The sequence below is a fragment of the Phyllobates terribilis genome, unplaced genomic scaffold, assembly GCF_046119375.1.
Source record: "Phyllobates terribilis strain yellow unplaced genomic scaffold, ASM4611937v1 Scaffold_1__5_contigs__length_1240528914, whole genome shotgun sequence".
Lineage (NCBI taxonomy): Eukaryota > Metazoa > Chordata > Amphibia > Anura > Dendrobatidae > Phyllobates > Phyllobates terribilis.
Window position 1 is genome coordinate 9405062 of NW_027362761.1, and position 22740 is coordinate 9427801.

General features: G+C 43.7%; 1 protein-coding gene across 8 annotated transcripts in view; it reads right to left on the reverse strand.

Moving 5' to 3' along the window:
* The window catches only part of HMG20B (high mobility group 20B), a 228317-nt gene that overhangs the window by 19736 nt on the left and 185841 nt on the right, over positions 1–22740 (reverse strand). For 7 of the 8 annotated variants that reach the window (XM_073653829.1, XM_073653741.1, XM_073654084.1 and 4 more), the window contains one exon: positions 21563–21778. In XM_073653829.1, the coding sequence (XP_073509930.1) occupies positions 21563–21778 (216 nt within the window). Of the gene's footprint in view, positions 1–18734; positions 18911–21562; positions 21779–22740 lie in introns of those variants that run through there. The other variant, XM_073654339.1, reaches the window with a different exon arrangement.

Consider the following 22740-nt stretch of genomic DNA (forward strand, 5'->3'; position numbering starts at 1 on the left):
TCTTGATTGAGAACAGGTGTGGCAGTAATCAGGCCTGTGTGTGGCTAAGGAAATTGAAATCTGCTTCCCAAAGATGTGATAAACCACATGCAATTTATGTTTTAAAGAGGGGAGGGTGGGGAGATCACTTGTTCACACTGGTCCCTGTAGGCTTATATTTTTTAACCCTTAATAATAAAGACTATATTTTGTGTTTACTTGTGTTATCTTTGTCAAGTATGTCAGATCACAAAACAAATTTAAATATTAAAGTGTGACAAACATGCAAAAGAGTAAGATATCAGGAAGGGGGCAAACACTTTTTCACACCACTGTTTATCACAGGTCACATGCGCATGTATGGTGTAGACTAGGAAGCTTAACCTGTCCTGTAACAAGAAGGGTAGGCTTCTATCACCCCAATGGCCCCCCACACAATGTGACTGCAGTGTACTTAAAGAGGTTGTGGCACAAACAAAAGTTCATTTTAATCAACACATCTTGGAATAATAATAACCACAATTGTATGTGTTTAAATAAAATGTTCCTGTGCTGAGATGATCTTATAAATGTGCCCCTGCTGTGTACTGTGTATGGCTGTATCTGACCGTGCAGGAACGTGGTCTGATCATACCACATCTCCTGGGCAGGGGAGGACGCAAAATAGAATTTTCTGACATTGCAGCATGGGATAAGAGCCGATTCTTTCTATGAGGTAAAACATTTCACTTACTGTTTTTAAACAATATTTTACCTTAACCCCTTTCTGGCTCAGGGCGTACTAATACGTATCTGTGCCCTGGGCCTTATGGGCCTGATACGTATTAGTACGCCATGGCGATTTTGTCCTCACACAAGCGAGATCGCCCCCGGTGTCAGCTGATGGTTACAGCTGACAACTGTTGCTATGTGCAGGGAGCGGTCCCGCACCGCTCCCCGCACATTAACCTCCGAAATGCTGCGATCGAAATACATCGCAGCATTCGGATAGCAAGAGGAGGTAAGCGCAATACTTACCTTCTCTTCCGGCGTCCCGCGGCGTCTGAGTCCTGTCCTGGATGTTGCCATGGTGACCCGATGTCATCATGACAACATCGGGGTCACCAGGAGGCAGGAAGTTGCTTTGGTCATGCACAGTGCGCGACCAAAGTAACTTCTCCCTGTGCAGCGCTGACAGGCTGCATAGCACAGGGATGGTGCTGCATTCCTGTGCTATACAGTCGATCAGGCTGCAAAAAGTGAAAGTCCCATAGTGGGACAATGTGCAAAAGTAATATAAATATCAGAAAGTGAAAAAAAATATATTAAAAAAAATTGTAAAAATATTAAAAATAAATGAAAAAAATAATCAAAAAAAATATATATATTGTACCCATAAATAAATAATCTTATGGAAAAAAAACAAACAATGAAAGTACACATATTTGGTATCGCCGCATCCGGAACGACCTGACCTCTAAAACTGTTCTGCTAGTTAACCCCTTTAGTGAACACGGTAAAAAATAAATAAATAAATAAAAAATGAAACATAAAACGATGCTTTATCATCATACCGCCAAACAAAAAAATGGAATAAAACGCGATCAAAAAGACGAATGTAAATAAAAATGGTACAGCTGAAAACGTCATCTTGTCCCGCAAAAAAACAAGCTGCCATACAGCTCCATCAGCCGAAAAATAAAAAGTTAAAGCTCTCAGAATAAAGCGATGCAAAAACGATTCTTTTTTCTATAAAATAATTTTTATTGTGTAAAAGCGCCAAAATATAAAAAACAAAATATAAATGCGGTACCGCTGTAAACGTACTAACCCAAAGAATAAAGCTACCTTATCAATTTTACCACACGCAATATGGCATAAAAAAAAAACCAATTCTTAAATTGTTGTTTTTTGTTTATTCAGCCTTCTAAAAATCAGAATAGAAAGCGATCAAAAAATGTCACGTGCCCGAAAATGGCACCAATAAAAACGTCAACTTCTCCCGCAAAAAACAAGCCATCACATGACTGTCGGCCGAAATATGGAAAAATTATAGCTCTCAAAATATGGCGTTACAAAAACTAGATTTTACAAAAAAAATGTTTTTTTAGTGTGTGACAGCTGTCAATCATAAAAACCCAATATGAATCTGGCATCGCTGTAATTGCACCGACCAGAAGAATAAAGACATGTAATCACTTATACCGCACGAGGAACGGCATAAAAAATAAGCTTTAGGGTTAGGGTTGTGCTAGGGTTAGGATTGGGCTAGGGTTAGGGTTGGGCTAGGGTTGGGCATGGGTTGGGCTAAGGTTAGGGTTCGGGTTTTTTCAGAAGTAAAAAAAAAAAATGACGCCGATATGGCGACTAATGTTGAGCGCAAGTCTCGCTACTTGAGTTTGCATCAGGTACTCGGGTATGCACAGAGTATAGTGGGAGCTCGAGTGACATGCTCGAGTCTCCGCCCCATAGGCTTTGCGGCCAAAAAAAACTCTCGGGGATTGCCTGCCATGCACAAGCGATCCCCGCATGTTTTTTTGGGTGTCTAATAACCGTGAAACATGCGGGGCGGGGACTCGAGCATGTCACTTGAGCACCCGCGATACTTGGTGCATACCCGAGTAACCGATGCAAACTCAAGTAGCGAGCATTTGCACTCAAGACTAATGACAACTTATTCAATATGATGACTTAATGTTATCAAATTCTGTCGTACTTCTGGGTTCAAAATGTTCTCTATACTCCTTGATAAAATCCTGGAGGGGTGTAGTTTCCAAAATGGAGTCACTGGGAGTGTGTGTGTGGGGGGGGGGGTGGTTCCCACTATTTAGGCACCTCAGGGACTCCCCAAATGCAACATGGCGTCCGCTAATTATTCAAGCAAATTTTACATTCAAAAAGTCAAATGGTGCTTCTTTCCTTCCGAACCTTGCCGTGCGCCCAAGCAGTGGTTTTCCCCCACATATGGGGTATCAGCATGCTCAGGAGAAATTGCACGAGAAATTTTGGCGTCCATTTTTTCCTGTTACCCCTGCGAAAATAAAAAAAATTGGGTCTAAAGTAACATTTTTGTGAAAAAATGTAAATGTTAATTTTTTTCTTCCACATTCCAAAAATTCCTGTAAAGCATCTGAAGGGTTAATAAACTTCTTGAATGTGGTTTTGAGCACCTTGAGGGGTGCAGTTTTTAGAATGGTGTCACTTTTGGGTATTTTCTGTCATAAAGGCCCCTCAAAGTGACTTCAAATAAGATGTGGTCTCTAAAAAAATGGTTTTGTAAATTTTGTTGTAAAAATGAGAAATCGCTGGTTAACTTTTAACCCTTATAGCTCCCTACTGAAAAAAAATGTTGGTTCCAAAACTGTGCTGTAAAGTAGACATGTGGGAAATGTTATTTATTAACTCTTTTGTGTGACATATCTCTCTGATTTAAGGGCATAAAAATTAAAATTTTGAAAATTGCGACATTTTCAAAATTTTCGCCAAATTTCCGATTTTTTTCACAAATAAACGCAAGTGATATCAAAGAAATTTTACCAATATCCTGAAGTACAATATGTCACGAAAAAACAATCTCAGAATTAGCAGGATCCGTTGAAGCGTTCCAGAGTAATTACCTCATAAAATGACAGTGGTCAGAATTGTAAAAATTGGCCCGGTCATTAACGTGCAAACCACCCTCGGGGGTAAAGGGGTTAAAGAAAGAATCGGCTGTGATCTTCTTCCCCATGCCCATTAACTGTGGAATATCTGACCTGTCCCTGCACAACCAGACACCGCCATTACACAGGGGCACATTTATAAGATTATCTCGGGACAGGAACAGTTTAATTTAAACACATCTAATTGTGGAGTTTATTTTTATTCCAAGATCTGGTGATTAATTTATACTTTTGTTTGTGCACAACCCCTTTAAGGAAAGTCATAACAGTCGTGGACATAATAAAGTCCTCCATGTCTGCTGTCTATTGTTCAAGCAATTACATCTTCATATGACCTAGTGGATAAAAAAAAAAAAAAACATCGATCTAAACTTAAGATGAGAAAAAAAAAAATGTGATAAGTTTTAAAAACTAATTGACATCAAATATACTACAGTATGTAGCCAAGAGAATATGGACAAGTTTCTCATTACTAGGCGTACGCGTTTCAGCCACACCAGCAGGGGCATACAATAAAGCATGCAACCCATGTAGTCTTCATAGACAAAAACAGGTCATTATAAACAGCTTGGTTGCATTAAATGTGGAACTATCACAAAATGTAACTTCTGCCATTAGTTCGTTTTGTAAAATTTATGCTCTGTTAGATCTGCTCCAACTGTTGGTACCATTACTGTAAAGTGTGAGTGTGTAAGGGGAACAGCAGCTCAGCCATGATGCAGTATACACCATTCAAATTCACAGAGCAAAACAAAGTTATGAAACAAGTGGTACATAAAAGTCATCTTTCCTTTGTTGTATTCCAACTCTGTACCCTACATAGCAAAATAGGAATATGTAGCCAAAATTAAAATGTAATACATTTTATTAATCAAAATTCTTTTAAAAATATGATAAAAACAGAGAACAAAAAAGAAGCGAAGTTATAACCAGACCAAGGGAGTACATGTTACAGTAACTCCAATACACCAAATTAGTTCAAATACAAAAGAATGAATATTCTATCACAAAGGACTTAAATGGAGCATGGCTCAACAGATATTAAACATAAAAAATCATATATGAATAAATAAATCTTATAAAAGGTATAGTTCCACAGTATTCAGTATACTATAATATGTTTAAAAAATATGATGAAAAGATAAAAGGTGTGGGTAGTTCCGCTCTCCTCCATTAGTAAAGATGATACAGAATCCAGTACTTGTGTTGTGGATTTATTCTTTTAACAGAGCTAAAAACAGACTCGTTTCGTGGACGTCCCTTCCACTTCATCAAGTGTATAGCTTATACGGTGTTAACAGCAGGGAACATATATACACATGGACAGTGAAAAAAAATGGCACCAAAGCACCAGCAACCGTTTACATCTAAAAATTTAAAACTTTACATATTCCTTTAGAAAAAGTGTGTGTACTCGCGTCACCAAGAGATATATTAACAATTGTAAAAAAGTAAATGAGAATTATATAAAATTAAAACATCTTCCACATGTAGTGCATGATATAAAAATGGTAGTAAAAATTGTATATATAATGATTCGAACCTGCTATTTATTACTGCTCTGCACCATAAGTAGACATCGCCCTTGGTCAGTACCTCTATACCAGGGGTCTCAAACTCAGCTGGGCACACGGGAAAAAAATTGAATTTGGGGGGCCGCATTCTTTGCATGATAAAAGTGACATTTTTAGTGATACCAGTTTTTTTCTATACACCTTTTGAACTGGTCCTTATCTTGTAGTAATGCACCATCCTGGTCCTCATCTTGTAGTAATGCCCCATCCTGGTCCTCATCTTGTAGTAATGCCCCATCCTGGTCCTCATCTTGTAGTAATGCCCCATCCTGGTCCTCATCTTGTAGTAATGCCCCATCCTGGTCCTCATCTTGTAGTAATGCCCGATCCTGGTCCCCATCTTTTAGTAATGCCCCATCCTGGTCCTCATCTTGTAGTAATGCTCCATCCTGGTCCCCATCTTGTAGTAATGCCCCATCCTGGTCCTCATCTTGTAGTAATGCCCCATCCTGGTCCTCATCTTGTAGTAATGCCCCCTCCTGGTCCTCATCTTGTAGTAATGCCCCATCCTGGTCCTCATCTTGCAGTAATGCCCCATCCTGGTCCTCATCTTGTAGTAATGCCCCAGCCTGGTCCTCATCTTGTAGTAATGCCCCAGCCTGGTCCACATTTTGTAGTAATGCCCCAGCCTGGTCCCCATCTTGTAGTAATGCCCCATCCTGGTCCTCATCTTGTAGTAATGCCCCATCCTGGTCCTCATCTTGTAGTAATGCCCTAGCCTGGTCCTCATCTTGTAGTAATGCCTCATCCTGGTCCTCATCTTGTCATAACGTCCCCCATCCAGGTCCCCATATTGTAGGAATGTCCCCATCCAGGTGCCCATATGTCCTCATCCAGGTGCCCATATGCCCCCATCCAGGTGCCCATATGTCCTCATCCAGGTGCCCATATGTCCCCATCCTTATGCCCATATGTGCTCATCCTGGTGCCCATAGTGCACATAACAGAGAAAAAAAAAAAAAAAGATTCTTCTCACCTGTCCTCCGTTCCCTCGGCGTTCTTCTGCACTTGCAGCCAGCAGGCACCATAGACCCCTTGACAATCGGGGCCCGGTCCAGGAGCTGCCGACATCAGCGCTGTAGTGCAGTGTCAGCTGCTGGCCTCTAATAGGCCGGCGGCTGGCACTGATATTGCTGTGCAGAGAGCCGGTCTCTGCGCGGCAATACACTGCACTACAGCGCTGATGTCGGCGGCTCCTGGACCGGGTCACGATCGGGGTCTATGGTGTCTGCGGGCCGCATGAAGCAGCTGGAGGGGAAGCGTGTTTGAGACCCCTGATCTAGACCATGGAAATGTTTGATAGTTGGTAGACGTTTTTTAAGTAACCTTTTTAGAGAGATACAATTATATGATGGTTCTTGCAGAGGAGACATGGTTGTAAAAAGATATTTTTAGTGAAACACTGACAAATGTATGCATATGCATCAACCATTGCCCATATCTCTATCATTAAGATAGAATAAGAATACACTCCATGTCACTAATAAAACCTATGTTTGTACCAACGATTTTACTGGGACCATGGTCCATGCCCATATCATAGAAATAGAATAAGATTATATTCCATATCACTACTAAGACCTATGTTTATATATCATATTTCTGTAAATGATTGATCATTAGTTGATCATGTGAGTAAATTGAATAAATGGATGAGTAACACCGTGTACATCGTGTAGTGCAATGTAATCTTGGGTTATTGGTTTAAAGCTTTTAATGAGTCAGAGGGGGATGTCCAAACAGGTGAAAAAAATGAATTGACATAGGTTGATGTATTCCATGTTCTTGATTGCCGGGGACCGCACTGGTGTATTGCAGTCGTGTGCAGGAGGAATGCCTGTGCCCGCACTGGTATATTGTGGTTGTTGTAGGACAGGGGTCCTCAAACTACGGCCCGCGGGCCACATGCGGCCCGCGGAGGACTTCTATCCGGCCCGCCGGGCTGTGAGCAGAGGAGAGCGGTGTCAGCGCCCGCCTTTCCCCCCGCTTTCTCAGAGCCCCGGCAGCCCGATACTTCTCTCCCCGTGCCTCCGCAGATCCGCTGTCTTCCTGGTCTGCGCTCCCTGTGACGTCTCAGGTCAGAGGGTGCGGTGACGTCTTTCCACCGCGCCCTCCCCTGAGCCGTCACAGGCAGCGCAGAGAGAGACAACGCCGAAGACGCTGGAGTCCGGAACTGAGCAGCGGCAGCAGGCAAGGAGGGAGGTGAGTATTGGATTTTTTCTTTTTTTTAATGTATGGAGGCATGGGACATAAAATTAGGGGTGACATCCTGCATGTGGCATTATTTGGGGGGGGGGGGTGACATCCTGAATGGGGCATTATATGGGGGGGAGGTGACATCCTGAATGGGGCATTATATGGGGGGGGGGTGACATCCTGAATGGGGCATTATATGGGGGGTGTGTGACATGCTGCATGGGGCATAATATGGGGGGGGTGACATTCAGCATGGGGCATTATATGGGGGGGTGACATCCTGAATGGGGCATTATATGGGGGGTGACATCCAGCATGGGGCATTATATGGGGGGGTGACATCCTGAATGGGGCATTATAAAGACAGGGGAGTGATATCCTGCATGTGTCATTATATGGGGGGGGGGTGACATCCTGAATGGGGCATTATATGGGGGGGGGTGACATCCTGAATGGGGCATTATAAAGACAGGGGAGTGATATCCTGCATGTGTCATTATATGGGGGGGGGGTGACATCCTGAATGGGGCATTATATGGGGGGGTGACATCCTGAATGGGGCATTATAAAGACAGGGGAGTGATATCTTGCACGGGGCATTATATGGTGGGAGAAAGGGAAATCCTGCATGGGGCATAATAAGGGGGGAACAGCCTGCATAGGGCATTATAAGGGGGAAACAGCCTGCCTATTGAGGACCTATGCTGCCTATTGGGGACATTTACCTGCCTATTGGGGACATTTACTTGCCTATTGGGGATATTTACCTGCCTATTGGGGACCTATGCTGCCTATTTGGGACATTTACCTGCCTATTTGGGACATTTACCTTCCTATTGGGGACATTTACCTGCCTATTGGGAACATTTACCTGCCTATTGGGAACATTTACCTGCCTATTGGGGACCTATGCTGCCTATTGAGTACATTTACCTGCCTACTGGGGACCTATGCTGCCTATTAGGTCCCCAATAGGCAGGTAAATGCACCCAATAGGCAGCATAGGTCCCCAATAGGAAGGTAAATGTACTCAATAGGCAGCATAGGTCCCCAATAGGCAGGTAAATGTCCCCAATAGGCAGGTAAATGTCCCCAATAGGCAGGTAAATGTACTCAATAGGCAGCATAGGTCCCCAATAGGCACGTAAATGTCCCAAATAGGCAGGTAAATGTCCCCAATAGGCAGGTAAATGTCCCCAATAGGCAGCATAGGTCCCCAATAGGCAGCATAGGTCCCCAATAGGCAGGTAAATGTACCGATGCTGCCTATTGGGAACATTTACCTGCCTATTGGGGACATTTACCTGCCTATTGGGGATATTTACCTGTCTATTGGGGACCTATGCTGCCTATGGGGAACATTTACCTGCCTATTGGGGACCTATGTTGCCTATTGAGTACATTTACCTGCCTATTGGGGACCTATGCTTCCTATTGGGTACATTTACCTGCCTATTGGGGACCTATGCTGCCTATTGGGGATATTTACCTGCCTATTGAGGACCTATGCTGCCTATTGGGGACATTTACCTGCCTATTGAGGACCTATGCTGCCTATTGGGTACAGTTACCTACCTATTGAAATACCGGTTGATTTAACTTTACTTGTTCTTCATTTTAAATATTGTATTTGTTCCTGTATTGTTTTTTTTTACTACAAAATAAGATATGTGCAGTGTGCATAGTAATTTGTTCATAGTTTTTTAAAAACTATATTCCGGCCCTCCAATGATCTGAGGGACCGTGAACTGGCCCCCTGTTTAAAAAGTTTGAGGACCCCTGTTGTAGGAGAACCACTTAATATATAGACTCATCGGATGTTCTTTTAGAGGGTACAGGATGGGAGCAAGCTGGAAAAACTTGGAAAAATTGGATGTGAGACAAGTGGTGATGGAAGGAGCTGCGATGTAACAACCTAGCAGTTTGTATATCCAGTAAATCTCCTTTCTGTTTAGACTTTGGATTCTATTAGGAGTAGTACCCAAAATGAGTTCTATTGGCATGATTTTCAAGCTTCTAAAATCCTTGTTGTGTTGGTGGGCCATATGTAGGGATAACCCATGCTTGAGATGCCTGTGGGAATTCATCCTCTTGTGAAGTGGTTGTGTGGTTCTACCTATGTATTGTTTGCTACACGGGCATTCTATTAGGTATATTATAAAGTAAGTGTCTCAGGACATATTACAGTTAACTTTAAAAACTTCCCCAGTTGATGATGAGATAAAAGTGTCGGCCCCATGTGTGATGTTTATACAGCACATACATTTCCTTTTCCCACATTTGGTAATAGTTTTTTTCTTTTGGTTCGTTTCATCATTTCTCGCTATATGGGAGGAGTGAATTCTGCTGGGAGCTAAAATGTTCCAGAGGGTAGGTGCCCTTCTGTAAATGATGGAGGGTTTATTTGGTAAGATTTCTCTAAGAACCGGATCATTTAATGATTAATTTCCCCCCCATAAGGCGCACAGATTCCCCCCCCCCCCATACTGAGCACAGGTTCTCCCCCCCCATACTGTGCACAGGTGTTTCCCACCCCATACTGCGCACAGGTGTTCCCCCCCCCCCCATACTGCGCACAGGCTCCCCCTCCCATACTAAGCACAGGTCTCCCCCCCCATACTGCGCACAGGTGTTTCCCCCCCCCCCCCCATACTGCGCACAGGCTCCCCCTCCCATACTAAGCACAGGTCTCCCCCCCATACTGCGCACAGGTGTCCCCCCCCCATACTGCACACAGGTGATTTCCTCTCCCCCATACGGCGTACAGGTGATTTCCTCCCCCCCATACTGCGCACAGGTATCCCCTCCCATACTGCACACAGGTACCCCCTCCCATACTGCGCATAGGTACCCCCTCCCATACTGCACACAGGTACCCCCTCCCATACTGCACACAGGTACCCCCTCCCATACTGCGCACAGGTTACCCCTCCCATACTGCGCACAGCACAGGTTCTCCCATACTGCGCACAGGTCCCCTGTGCAGTATTTCACATAGACATGACAGAAAAAAAAAAAAAAAAAAAAGATTCTTCTCACCTGTCCTCCGTTCCCTTGGTGTTCTTTCTGCATTTGTGGCCCACAGGCACAATAGACCCCTTGATGATCGCGGCCCCGTCCAGCAGCCGACGTCATCAGCGCTGTAGTGAAGTATTGCCGCGCAGAGACCGACTCTCTGCCAAGCAAAATCAGTGCCAGCCGCCGGCCTATCAGAGGCCAGCAGCTGACATCTGAGTCCCAGCGCAGCGGCGTATGACGTCACTGCCATGCGCAGATGTCAGCCGCTGGCCTCTGATAGGCCGGCGGCTGGCACTGATATTGCTGTGCAGAGAGCCGGTCTCTGCGCGGCAATACACTGCACTACAGCACTGATGTCGGCGGCTGATGTTGGGAGCCGCGATAGTTACGGGGTCTATGTGCCTGTGGGCCACATGAAGGAGCCGGAGGGGCCGCGTGTTTGAGACCCCTGGTCTAAAGGTACTGATCAAGGGCGATGTCTACTTATGGTGCAGAGCAGTAATAAATAGCAGGTTCGAATCATTATATATACAATTTTTACTACCATTTTTATATCATGCACTACATGTGGAAGATGTTTTAATTTTATATAATTCTCATTTACTTTTTTACAATTGTTAATATATCTCTTGGTGACGCGAGTACACACACTTTTTCTAAAGGAATATGTAAAGTTTTAAATTTTTAAATGTACCGTATATTCCGGCGTATAAGACGACCTGGTGTATAAGACGACCCCCCTACTTTCCTGTTAAAATATAGAGTTTAGGATATATTCACCGTATAAGACTACCCCTTTTCCAACGCATACCAAACACCGGTAAAAATTTAAAAAAAACAGATTTGAATTTAACATGGTCCTTTTTTAATTTAAATTCTTATGACATGCAGGTATATAGCAGGAAAACTGTCACTCATAAACATATTAAAATAGGGGGGACCCCACGTCATTTTTTGGGGGGGTCCCCCATTCTAATAGCTAGTAAAGGCTAGGTATTCAGCTGGGGGCTGATATTAGTAGCCTGGGAAGCTCCGTGGGTATTACCCTCTTCCCAGACTTCAAACATCTGCCCCAGCCGTCTGCTTAACCTCCGCTAGAGACTATAATGATGGTGGATCCCACGCCAATTTTCTTTTTAAAAAATCCTTTATTTTAACACTAAATGACAATTGAGGGGTTAATAAAGATGCAGTCCCTAAATTATTAATTTTGTAATTAATTTTTCCCAAAAATGTTGACGTGGGGCTTCGCCATATTTTTGTGTCCAGCCAGGTACAGCAGGCAGGAACGGGCTGCACCCAACCACCAGCTGCCTATTTGTACCTGGCCGGACACAACAATATAGGGAAGCCCTTTTTTTTTAAATTATTTCATGAAATAATTAAAAAAAAAAATACGTGGGGCTTCGCCCTATTTTTGTGTCCAGCCAGGTACAACTAGGCAGCTGGGGGCTGGAATCTGCAGCGCAGGGAGACCCAAGCTTTCTGGGCCCCCCCCGCTGCAAATTGCAGTCCGCAGCCACCCCGGAAAATGGCGCGTTCATAGAAGCGCCATCTTCTGGCGCTGTACCCAACTCATCCAGGGCCCTGGTGCGGTGGCTCACTGGGTAATAAAGGGGTTAGGGCCAGCTTGGCATTATCAGCTGGCCCTAAGCCCGAAATTCATGGGGTCACGCCAATATTAGACATGACCACCATGAATTTCTAGTAAAGTAATTAAAAAAAACACAACACCCAGAATAAAGTCCTTTAATTGAAATAAAGACACAATTTTTTAATGTTCTAAATTAAACCATACTTACAGTCACGCCCATTCCAGCTGAAGCCAACGATCTCCTGCAATAAAAGTAAAATAATAAAGCAACCTCATCCTTACCTCTCCATGGTTCCCAGGACCGGTCCAGCTCTGCTACATTCACATGACAGGCTGCACCGCAGCAGAACGCTGCCGTTCAGCTTGCCATGCGGCAGACACTGAGAAGCGCAGGCATGCTTGTGCTCCTCAGTGTCTGACTGTGACGGCATCCAGATGAGCCGAGATCATGTCCAATGAACTCGGCTCACCTCATGCACGTCACTGACAGCGTGGGAAAATTCTCCTGCTCCCCGCATGCGCAGTAGAAGTTTCCCACGCTGTCAGTGACGGACGTCCAGGAGGTGAGCTGAGTTCATTGTCGGCTCATCTGGATGCCGTCACAGTCAGACACTGAGGAGCGCAAGCATGCCTGCGCTTCTCAGTGTCTGCGGGATGACAAGCTGGATGGCAGCTTTCTGCTGCGGTCCAGCCTGTCATCTCGATGTAGCAGAGCTGGACCCGTCCTGGGAACCATGGAGAGGTAAGGATGAGGTTGCTTTATTATTTTACTTTTATTGCAGATCGTTGGCTTCAGCTGGAATGGGCGTGATGGTAAGTATGGTTTAATTTAGAACAATAAAGATTTGTGTCTTTATTTCAATTAAAGGACTTTATTCTGGGTGTTTGTGTTTTTTTTAACTTTGACTATGGGGTTAGTAATGGGGGTGTCTTATAGACGCCTCTCCATTACTAACCTGGGCTTGATGTCAGCTGGCATTATAAGCTGACATCAACCCCAGCCCTATTACCCCCTGCCACCGCTACAGGGCAGCGTGGAAGAGCGAGGCTAAGTGCCAGAATTGGCGCATCCTATGAATGCGCCATTTCTGGGGCGGCTGACGGCTGGTGTTTCTAGCCTGGGAGGGGGCCAATATTCATGGCTCCCTTCCTGGGCTATTAATATCAGCCTCCAGCTGTCTGCCTAGCCTTTGCTAGCTATTAAAATAGGGGGGACCCCACGTCATTTTTTTGGGATCCCCCATTTTAATAGCTAGTAAAGGCTAGGTATTCAGCTGGGGGCTGATATTAGTAGTCTGGGAAGCTCCGTGGGTATTACCCCCTTCCCAGGCTTCAAACATCTGCCCCAGCCGTCTGCTTAACCTCCGCTAGAGACTAAAATTAAGGGGAACCCCACGCCAATTTTTTTTTTTAATAAATCCGTTATTTTAACACTAGATGACAAGTACAGTAACCAGCACTGTCACTATACTTCATATATATGTGACTGACATGTTTCTATCTATCTAATCTATGTGTGATGCTCTATCTTTCTGTTCTAAATTGTCGGGTACAGATGCTGAATTGCCGGCCGGCTTTTTTAAAGAGACGGTGCATGAAAACACTATTATTTGTTTTAATAAATCCTTTACACTAAATGACAAGTACAGTAAGCAATACTGTCACTGTACTTCATATATATGTGACTGACATGTTTCTATCTATCTAATCTATGTGTGATGCTCTATTCTTTCTATTCTAAATTGTCGGGTGCCGGCTTATGCCGCTGCTGAATTGCCGGCTTTTCATATATTGTCACAGAAGCGATGCGAACTTCCCTGCTCCGGACACAGCGCAGCGCTTCTGTGACAAGTGAAAGCTGTCGGCACAGAAGCCCTGCGCTGTGTCCGGAGCTGGGAATACGCAGCGATGTGTCAGTTTCAGCACAGAAGCGCTGACTGTCTGGACCTACCGCCGCCGTATTTTAACTCCCTCCACCTTATATTAACTCCCACATGGCAGGGATACGGCCACGGCAGCTTATTAACACCCCCAGAGTATCCCCGCATGTCAATTTCTGAAAGTTCAAAAGCATTACCGGCGTATAAGACGACCCCAGACTAGACAGAAGATTTTTCAGTCTTCAAAAGTCGTCTTATACGCCGGAATATACGGTAAACGGTTGCTGGTGCTTTGGTGCCATTTTTTTTCACTGTCCATGTGTATATATGTTCCCTGCTGTTAACACCGTATAAGCTATACACTTGATGAAGTGGAAGGGACGTCCACGAAACGAGTCTGTTTTTAGCTCTGTTAAAAGAATAAATCCACAACACAAGTACTGGATTCTGTATAATCTTTACTAACGGAGGAGAGCGGAACTACCCACACCTTTTATCTTTTCATTACATTGTGAACCACCAAGGTTTGGTGTCTCCAGCAGCCCTCTTTCACGCCCAGTATATGAGTTGTGCATGACACAACCCCACAAGGTAAGCATATTCCCACTTTTATACAATATTGTTTGCCTGGGTAATAAACTATTGCGCCCCCATTCTCATCCTTTTGTAGAATAAAAAATATGATATATGCCCTGCAATCTGTCACATAGTTGTTGGCTCATATTGCACCTAGTAAGAGCACTGTCACATATCCAGTTATTGGCCAAAATGGGTGCCTTCAAATCAAATGCATGTGCTCAAATTTCTTGTACAACATAATGTAGATCTCCTATATACTGTATATATTTTTGATACATATTTTTTTTTTGTCAAAAAGGTTTTTTGAGGGTTCACCTACAGTTGAAACCAGAAGTTTACATACACTATATAAAAAGACACATATGCATGTTTTTCTCAATATCTGACATGAAATTAGAAGAAACCTTTCCCGTTTTAGGTCAATTAGGATTACCATAATGTTTAATATTTGACAAATGTTAGAATAATGAGAGAGAGAATGTTTTAAGGCATTTTTATTGCTTACTGCAAAGTCAAAAGTTTACATACACTAAGATTACTACGCCATTTAACAATTATGGACTGCCATGATGTATGATGATGTCATGTGTTTGGAAGCTTCTGATTCTGTTTTTTTGGCAACATCTGAGTTAGAGACACAGCTGTGGATGTATTTTAATGCACACCTGAAATGCACTGCTTCTTTGTGTAGCATCATGGGAAAGTCTAAATAAATCAGCCAAGATATCAGGAAGAGAATTGTGGACTTGCACAAGTCTGCCTCATCCTTGGGTATAATTTCAAGATTCCTGAAGGTGCCTCGTTCATCTGTACAAACAATTATACGCAATCACAAAACAAGATGGGAATGTCCAGCCTTTATACTGCTCAGGAAGGAGACAGGTTCTGTGTCCCAGAGATGAACATGCTTTGGTCCAACATGTGAATATCAACCCAAAAACAAAAGCAAAAGACATTGTGAAGATGATGGCGGAGGCTGGTAAGATTGTGTTGATATCCACAGTGAAACAAGTACTGTATCAACATGGGCTGAAAGGCCACTCTGCCAGGAAGAAGCCATTACTCCAAAAGAAACATAAAAAAGCCAGATTAATGTTTGCAAATGCACACAGGAACAAAAACCTTAATTTATGGCCACATGTCCTGTGGTTTGATGAAACTAAAATTTAACTTTTTGGGCATAATGACCATCATTACGTTTGGAGGAAAAAGGGAGAAGCTTGGAAGCCTTCTGTGAAACACAGAGGTGGCAGCATTATGTTGTGGGGTTGTTTTGCCCCAGGAGGGACTGGTGCACTTCCCAAAATAGATGGCACCATGAGAAAAGAAGATTATGTGACAATACTGAAACAACATCTCAAGACATCAGCTAGGAAGTTAAAGCTTGGGCGGAAATGGGTCTTCCAAAAGGACAATGACCCGAAGCATACTGCCAAAATGGTAAAGTAGCTTAAGGATAACAAAGTCAATGTTTTGGAGTGGCCATCACAAAGCCCTGATCTCAATCCTATTGAAAATGTATGGGGAAAGCTGAAAAGGCAGGTGTGAGCAAGACGACCTACAAACCTGGATCAGTTACACCAGTTTGTCAGGAGGTATGGGCCCAAATTCCAACCAACTATTTTGAGAAGCTTTTGGAAGGATATCCCAAACATTTGACTCAAGTCATTCAGTTTAAGGGCAATGGTACCAAATACTAATGAAATGTATGTAAACTTTTGACTTTGCAGTAAGTAATAAAAATGCCTTAAAAAACATTCTCTCTCTCTCATTATTCTGGCATTTGGCAAATATTAAACATTATGGTAATCCTAATTGACCTAAAACGGGAAAGGGTTACTCTTTATTCTTATTATATACTAGCTGTATCTGGCCAAGCGTTGCTGTGGCTCAGTCTGGTTAAATGGAAAAGAAAGAAAAGAGACAGCGCACGTTTCTAAAATATTTAGTTTCACAATGCTTGTGGGTATACAAAATTTTTTGTTGTTCTATTGTCTGTGTAAAGATAGAGAGATTGTCTGGTTTGCCGACTCTAGAACATGCAACATATAATTGTCCATGTGAGAAGCAATCCGTTTCTAGATTTAAACTGCACAATTGTAAAGATTGGCCCTGAGCTTTGTTGATGGTGACTGCAAACGCCAATCGAATTGGGAATTGCAAATCTCTCAAATTGAAAAGGCATAACCGTCGGAATCAAAGGAATGCGAGGAATGAGGACATCATCACCTTTGAAAGGTCCTGTCAAGATTTTTGCTTCAACGACATCGCTCATTAATTGTTTTAATGCAAGCCGCGTGCCGTTGCAAAGCTTTGGCTGGTTGATATTTCGCAAGATGATAATAGGCCTGTACTGAGCACGGGTCACTAATGAGGTCGGTACTTGCTGTCAGATGTCACAATGGAGCCGGTCATGTCAGGGATTGCAAGTTATGCAATTCCCTAGTACAGAGGGAATGTGACAGGGGTGGGCGCAGAGATGAAGGCAGGTGGCAGCAGAGGAGGAGGGGGTGATCCGCTTGACATGTCCCGGGCCAGTACCAGCCAGATCAAAGTGCCACTCCTGTCGGTGGCGCAGTGGGATTTGCACTAGCTCGCTATCTGCCCACTGCTGCTAGGCTCGGGCCCAGCCCAGCGCCCAGAGCGGAGACCGCGACCTGTGCCTCTCCTTCCCTCCCTCCCCCACTTGTTGTTGCGCAGTCGGAAATAAGACTCGCCTGCCGGAAAATAAGCCACAGCAGCAGCGCTGCCAGCGAGCAGAGACGGCCGCCTCTCAGGCGGTGGTGGTGATGAGCAGCAGCATCTTTCGACCACGAACAGAAGGTATTGTCATTCCCCATCCCCCCACCACCCACGGGGGACATGAAAGGAGCAGTGCACAGGCATCTGCGGGGAGCGAATGAAGGAGAGGGAGAAGGGTTTATGAATGCGATGTCACTAAGGGCGGGGGTGGGGGGAGAATGCCGGGCGGCCAGGGAAAGTCAGCCTGGGACTGAGCTCGTAACACCCCCCTCTCACTGTTGCTTTTACGTCCAACAGCTGGTATATAAAAACATAGTAGGTATATAAAAATATGCATGTATTCGAATGCAACATTGTGTCAACATTTCAAAGCAATCGGTGAAGAACTTTTGGAGATTTAAAATTTTGAACAAACGAACATTTACATTTTTATTTATATAGATTGATTTGTATAATCACATCATCATGCACTAAGCACTTCATGCACTTTAGCTTCCACTTATTTACTTGCACTGGTAGCATGATCTACTTTTTTTGATATAATATATCTTGCACTTGTATTTTTATTGCACTCTATTCACACGAACACGTCTTTTCATTATAATTAAAGAGTTTGCACTTTAATCTTCGATTTTTGTCTTATTCACTTCACCATTGTCTCTTTATTTCACCTTTTAGTCTTTGTTCACACACATGTACTTTTGTCCTCTTTATTGTGGGTTCACCCTTACCCTTATGGTCTATTTACCCTCATGCCTATAGATTTATATAGGAGACACTAATAAGCAAGAACTGGCTAGTATACGGTTTATGTCAGCAATCATTCAATGCCTTTGGTTCATCCCCTCCAGCGACGTGCGCTCGTCTCTTCTGTCCAGCCCCCGGTCGCCAAGGCAATGCGTACTGTGGCCTAACTTCCTCCCGCCCGCACCATGACGTTCATGTAGGTGGGCGGGCGGAAGTGACGCTGGACGCCGACCCGCGGACTTCCGATTGGCGGAGGGAGGCGATGCAAGTGCCGATTTACGCTGGATCAGCACACACAGGTATAAATAGCCACAGCTCTAACCCAAATGCCACCCATCTGAGGAAGCTAAAACGCGCGTTAGTGGCACTCTCTGGATCATTTGTTCTGACCCTGGGTAAATATGCTTTTAGGACTGTTTACAGTATATTGATTACTATGTTTGAGCACAAGCATTTGATTTCAAGGCACCCTTTTTGGCCAATAACTGGATATGTGACAAGAGCTCTTACTAGGTGCAATATGGGCCAACAACTATGTGACAGATTGCAGGGCATATATCATATTTTTTAACATATTATATTATACTGAATACTGTGGAACTATCCCTTTATCAGATTTATTTATTCATATACAATTTGTTTATGTTTGATATCTGCTCAGCCATGCTCCATTTAAGTCCTTTGTGATAGAATATTGATTCTTTCGTATTTGAACTAATTTGGTGTATTGGAATTACTGTAACATGTACCCCCTTGGTCAGATTTACATTTTGGCATAACTGCTCTTCTTTATTGTACTCTGTTTTATCATATTTTCAAAAGAATTCTGATTAATAAAATTTATTAAATTTCAACTTTTGGCTGCATTCTCCTATTTTGCTATGTAGGGTATATTGATTGTTCCTCAGGAGAGCCTTTGACTCGCAGGTCTCAAATAGGTACTTAGAGTTCCAGCCGTATCTAAAGTGATATCAACAGAAAAAAATGAGGAATTTTATAAAATGGGTTTCCATAGTTAAGCCACTGAATACAAACCCAAAATCACCAAGCAGTATGCCAAGGATCAGCTGGCTTGTTATAATGCACGCAGTCTGTGGAATCTGGAGTGAAGAATCACATTTCACAATCTGAGCATGTATCCAACCCAGATTCACCCATCAGAGGAGCAGATGTATCAGAAAGCACAGTGTAGTACAAAAACTAGGTGAATGGTATACGGTTGACCTCTGGCATTGTGCATAAAGAACCTGGGCCTGTAAATTGTCACCAAAAGTAGTAATAATGCTGCAAGACAGAAATTGTATGCTTCCAAAATTATGACAATTGTTTGGGGAAAGGGCTTTCTGTTCCAACATGACTATGGCCTCAGGCAGAAAGAGAGGTTCACTTAGAAATGGTTTGAGGAGTTTGATGTGAAGGAATTATTTTAGCCTACACATAGCACTGTCCTCAGTCACCACCATGGGATGAATTGTATTAACATCAGTGCCTAAAAATTGAGGGTGTTGTTGCCATAGAAAGGATCCCTTCTGACGCTGGTCTTGATATGATGACGTGCTGGAGTCAGACGCTCCTGATTCCTGAAAACGTGAATGCCTGTGTATAAATCTGGAGCATCTGATAAGTGGCGTACACCTCTGCACGTCATGCCAGAAACCTCACTCCAGTCAGGTACTGGAGTGTGATTTCTGGATTAAGGAACGTCACAGCGGAGCAGGGATTACACCAACTTCAAGTTGCGCCTTCATTTTTGGATGACTTTTCAAATCTTTAACAGCAGAATTCTGGCGTGAAAACTTTGATGAATTAGGCCCATGGTCTAGTTATATGGTCTAGTTATGAGATGTCATATCCGGTGTCTTATCCAGTAACCATGCACTCTCGGCAATATACAGTGGGTACGGAAAGTATTCAGACCCCTTTTAATATTTCACTCTTTGTTTCATTCCAGCCATTTGGTAAAGTCTAAAAATTTTATTTTATTTTCTCATTAAAGTACACTCTGCACCCCATCTTGACTGAAATAAAACAGAAATGTAGAAATGTTTGCAAATTTATTAAAAACTGAAATATCACATGGTCATAAGTATTCAGACGCTTTCTCAGTATTGAGTAGAAGCACCCTTTTGAGCTAGTACAGCCATGAAGCTTCTTGGGAATGGAATGATGCAACAAAGTTTTTCACACCTGGATTTGGGGATCCTTTGCCATTCTTCCTTGCAGATCCTCTCCAATTCCGTCAGGTTGGATGGTGAACGTTGGTGAACAGACATTTTCAGGTCTCTCCGGAGATACTCAATTGGATTTAGGTCAGGGCTCTGGCTGGGCCAGTCAAGAATGATCACAAAGTTGTTCTGAAGCCACTCCTTTCTTATTTTAGCTGTGTGAACCTTCGGCCAAGTCTGAGGTCCAGAGCACTCTGGAAGAGGTTTTCATCCAGGATGTCTCTGTACTTGGCCACATTCATGTTTCCTTCAATTGCAACCAGTCATCCTGTCCCTGCAGCTGAAAAACACCCCCATAGCATGATGCTGCCACCACCATGTTTCACTGTTGGGATTGTATTGGGCAGGTGATGAGCAGTGCCTGGTTTTCTCCACACATACCGCTTAGAATTATCACCAAAAAGTTCTATCTTCATCTTATCAGACCAGAGAATCTTATTTCTCAGTCTGGGAGTCCTTCATGTGTTTTTGAGCAAACTCTATGCGGGCTTTCATATGTCTTGCACTGAGGAGAGGCTTCCGTGGGGCCACTCTGCCATAAAGGCCTGACTGGTGGAGGGCTGCAGTGATAGTTGACTTTGTGGAACTTTCTCCCATCTCCCTACTGCATCTCTGGAACTCAGCCACAGTGATCTTGGGGTTCTTCTTTACCTCTCTCACCAAGGCTCTTCTCCCACAATTGCTCAGTTTGGCTGGACAGCCAGGTCTAGAAAGACTTCTGGTGGTCCCAAACTTCTTCCATTTAAGGATTATGGAGGTCACTGTGCTCTTAGGAACCTTGAGTAATGCAGAAATTGTTTTGTAACCTTGGCCAGATCTGTGCCTTGCCACAATTCTGTCTCTGAGCTCCTTGGGCAGTTCCTTTGAGCTCATGATTCTCATTTGGTCTGACATGCACTGTGAGCTGTGAGGTCTTATATAGCCAGGTGTGTGCCTTTCCAAATCAAGTCCTATCAGTTTAATTAAACACAGCTGGACTCCAATGAAGGAGTAGAACAATCTCAAGAAGGATCACAAGGAAATGGACAGCATGTGACTTAAATATGAGTGTCTGAGCAAAGGGTCTGAATACTTATGACTATGATATTTCAGTTTTTCTTTTTTAATAAATTTGCAAAAATGTCTACATTTCTGGGGGGTTTTCAGTCTTGATGGGGTGCACAGTGTACTTTAATGAGAAAAAAAAGAACTTTTTAGAATTTACCAAATGGCTGCAATGAAACAAAGAGTGAAAAATTTAAAGGGGTCTGAATACTTTCCATACCTAATATAGTACGTAGGAGGAATTACACAAATGGAACGCACATTCAGTTAGCCCACATAATTGTACATTAGCATTTCTGGGGTCTTGTGGGGTGATGAGCATTATGTGTCAATACTGTCTCACCTGGAATTGGAAGTGATGAGAAACTTGTTAGCAAAATTTGTCGAATTGTTTGCAGTTGCTGTTGGAGGATCATTGCGTGCCTTTCCTCCTGTGCCAGTTCTTGTTCCAGCCTCTCTTTGGCGCTGTTCATACTCTCAGTGTGTCGTTGTAAAATTGCATTTTGCTCCTCAAACTCCATGTTCAATTTGCGCAGTCTCCTCAGTTCTGCTTCGCGAACTGCAGGTAGAAAAATAGAATAGCAAAAATGTAAAACTATTACTGAATGAAAATGTTTTTTAATAAGGAGTTATTTAAAAAAAATCTATCCGCATGATAGGGAGTAACTGTATAATTGTTGTGGGTCCCAAACTACAGTTCTTGAGGGGCTCAAATTGAGCTCTGGTCACACATGAACGGTACCACAATCAACATCCAAAGAAGTAAGAGAACGTCTAGTTACCACTGTGCTCTTAAATCTACTCCTGAATACAGGTTCAGGACCAACATTCTAATGATCAATGGTGGTCTCTGTAGTGGGACCTTCAAATATCATATATTTATAACTCCTAAAACTAATTAACTACCCTATAGGTAAAAGAATTGCACTTGAATGCTTTCTGTGGGTTAACCCTCTGTTACGCTCGCGCCCGGACTGACTGGCGTGAGCGTGATGAGTGATCCCACTGGACCATGAACCGAGGAGTGCCAGGAGGGGCGTAACTAAGTATCAACTCGGTCCGACCAAGGTCACACGGCGGCTCGGTCGACTCCGTGAACCAGGGAGGAACCGAGCAGAGGAACCAGGTGCTACTCCAGGTCAGACTCCGGTCACAGTAGTTGACCCACACCGGGGAATGCAGGAACAGGCAGGTTAGGCTGGCATACAGACAGGCGAGTACTGGCTGGCACGGCTGGTATAAAGACAGGTAGGTATTTTCAGGCATGGCTGGTATGCATACAGGAGGGGACTGGCAGGCACGGCTGGCATGCAGACAGGTGGGCACTGGCAGGCACGGCTGGCATGCAGACAGGCGGGTACTGGCAGGTAGGAGCGCAGGCAGGATAGGGACCAGTACAGACTGGGACACAGGAACGGAGCCGCAGGTGCGGTGGACAGCAGAGCGAAACCGCAGATGCGGTGAACAAGCAGAGCAGAGCGAAACCGCCGATGCGGTGAACAAGCAGAGCAGAACCGCCGG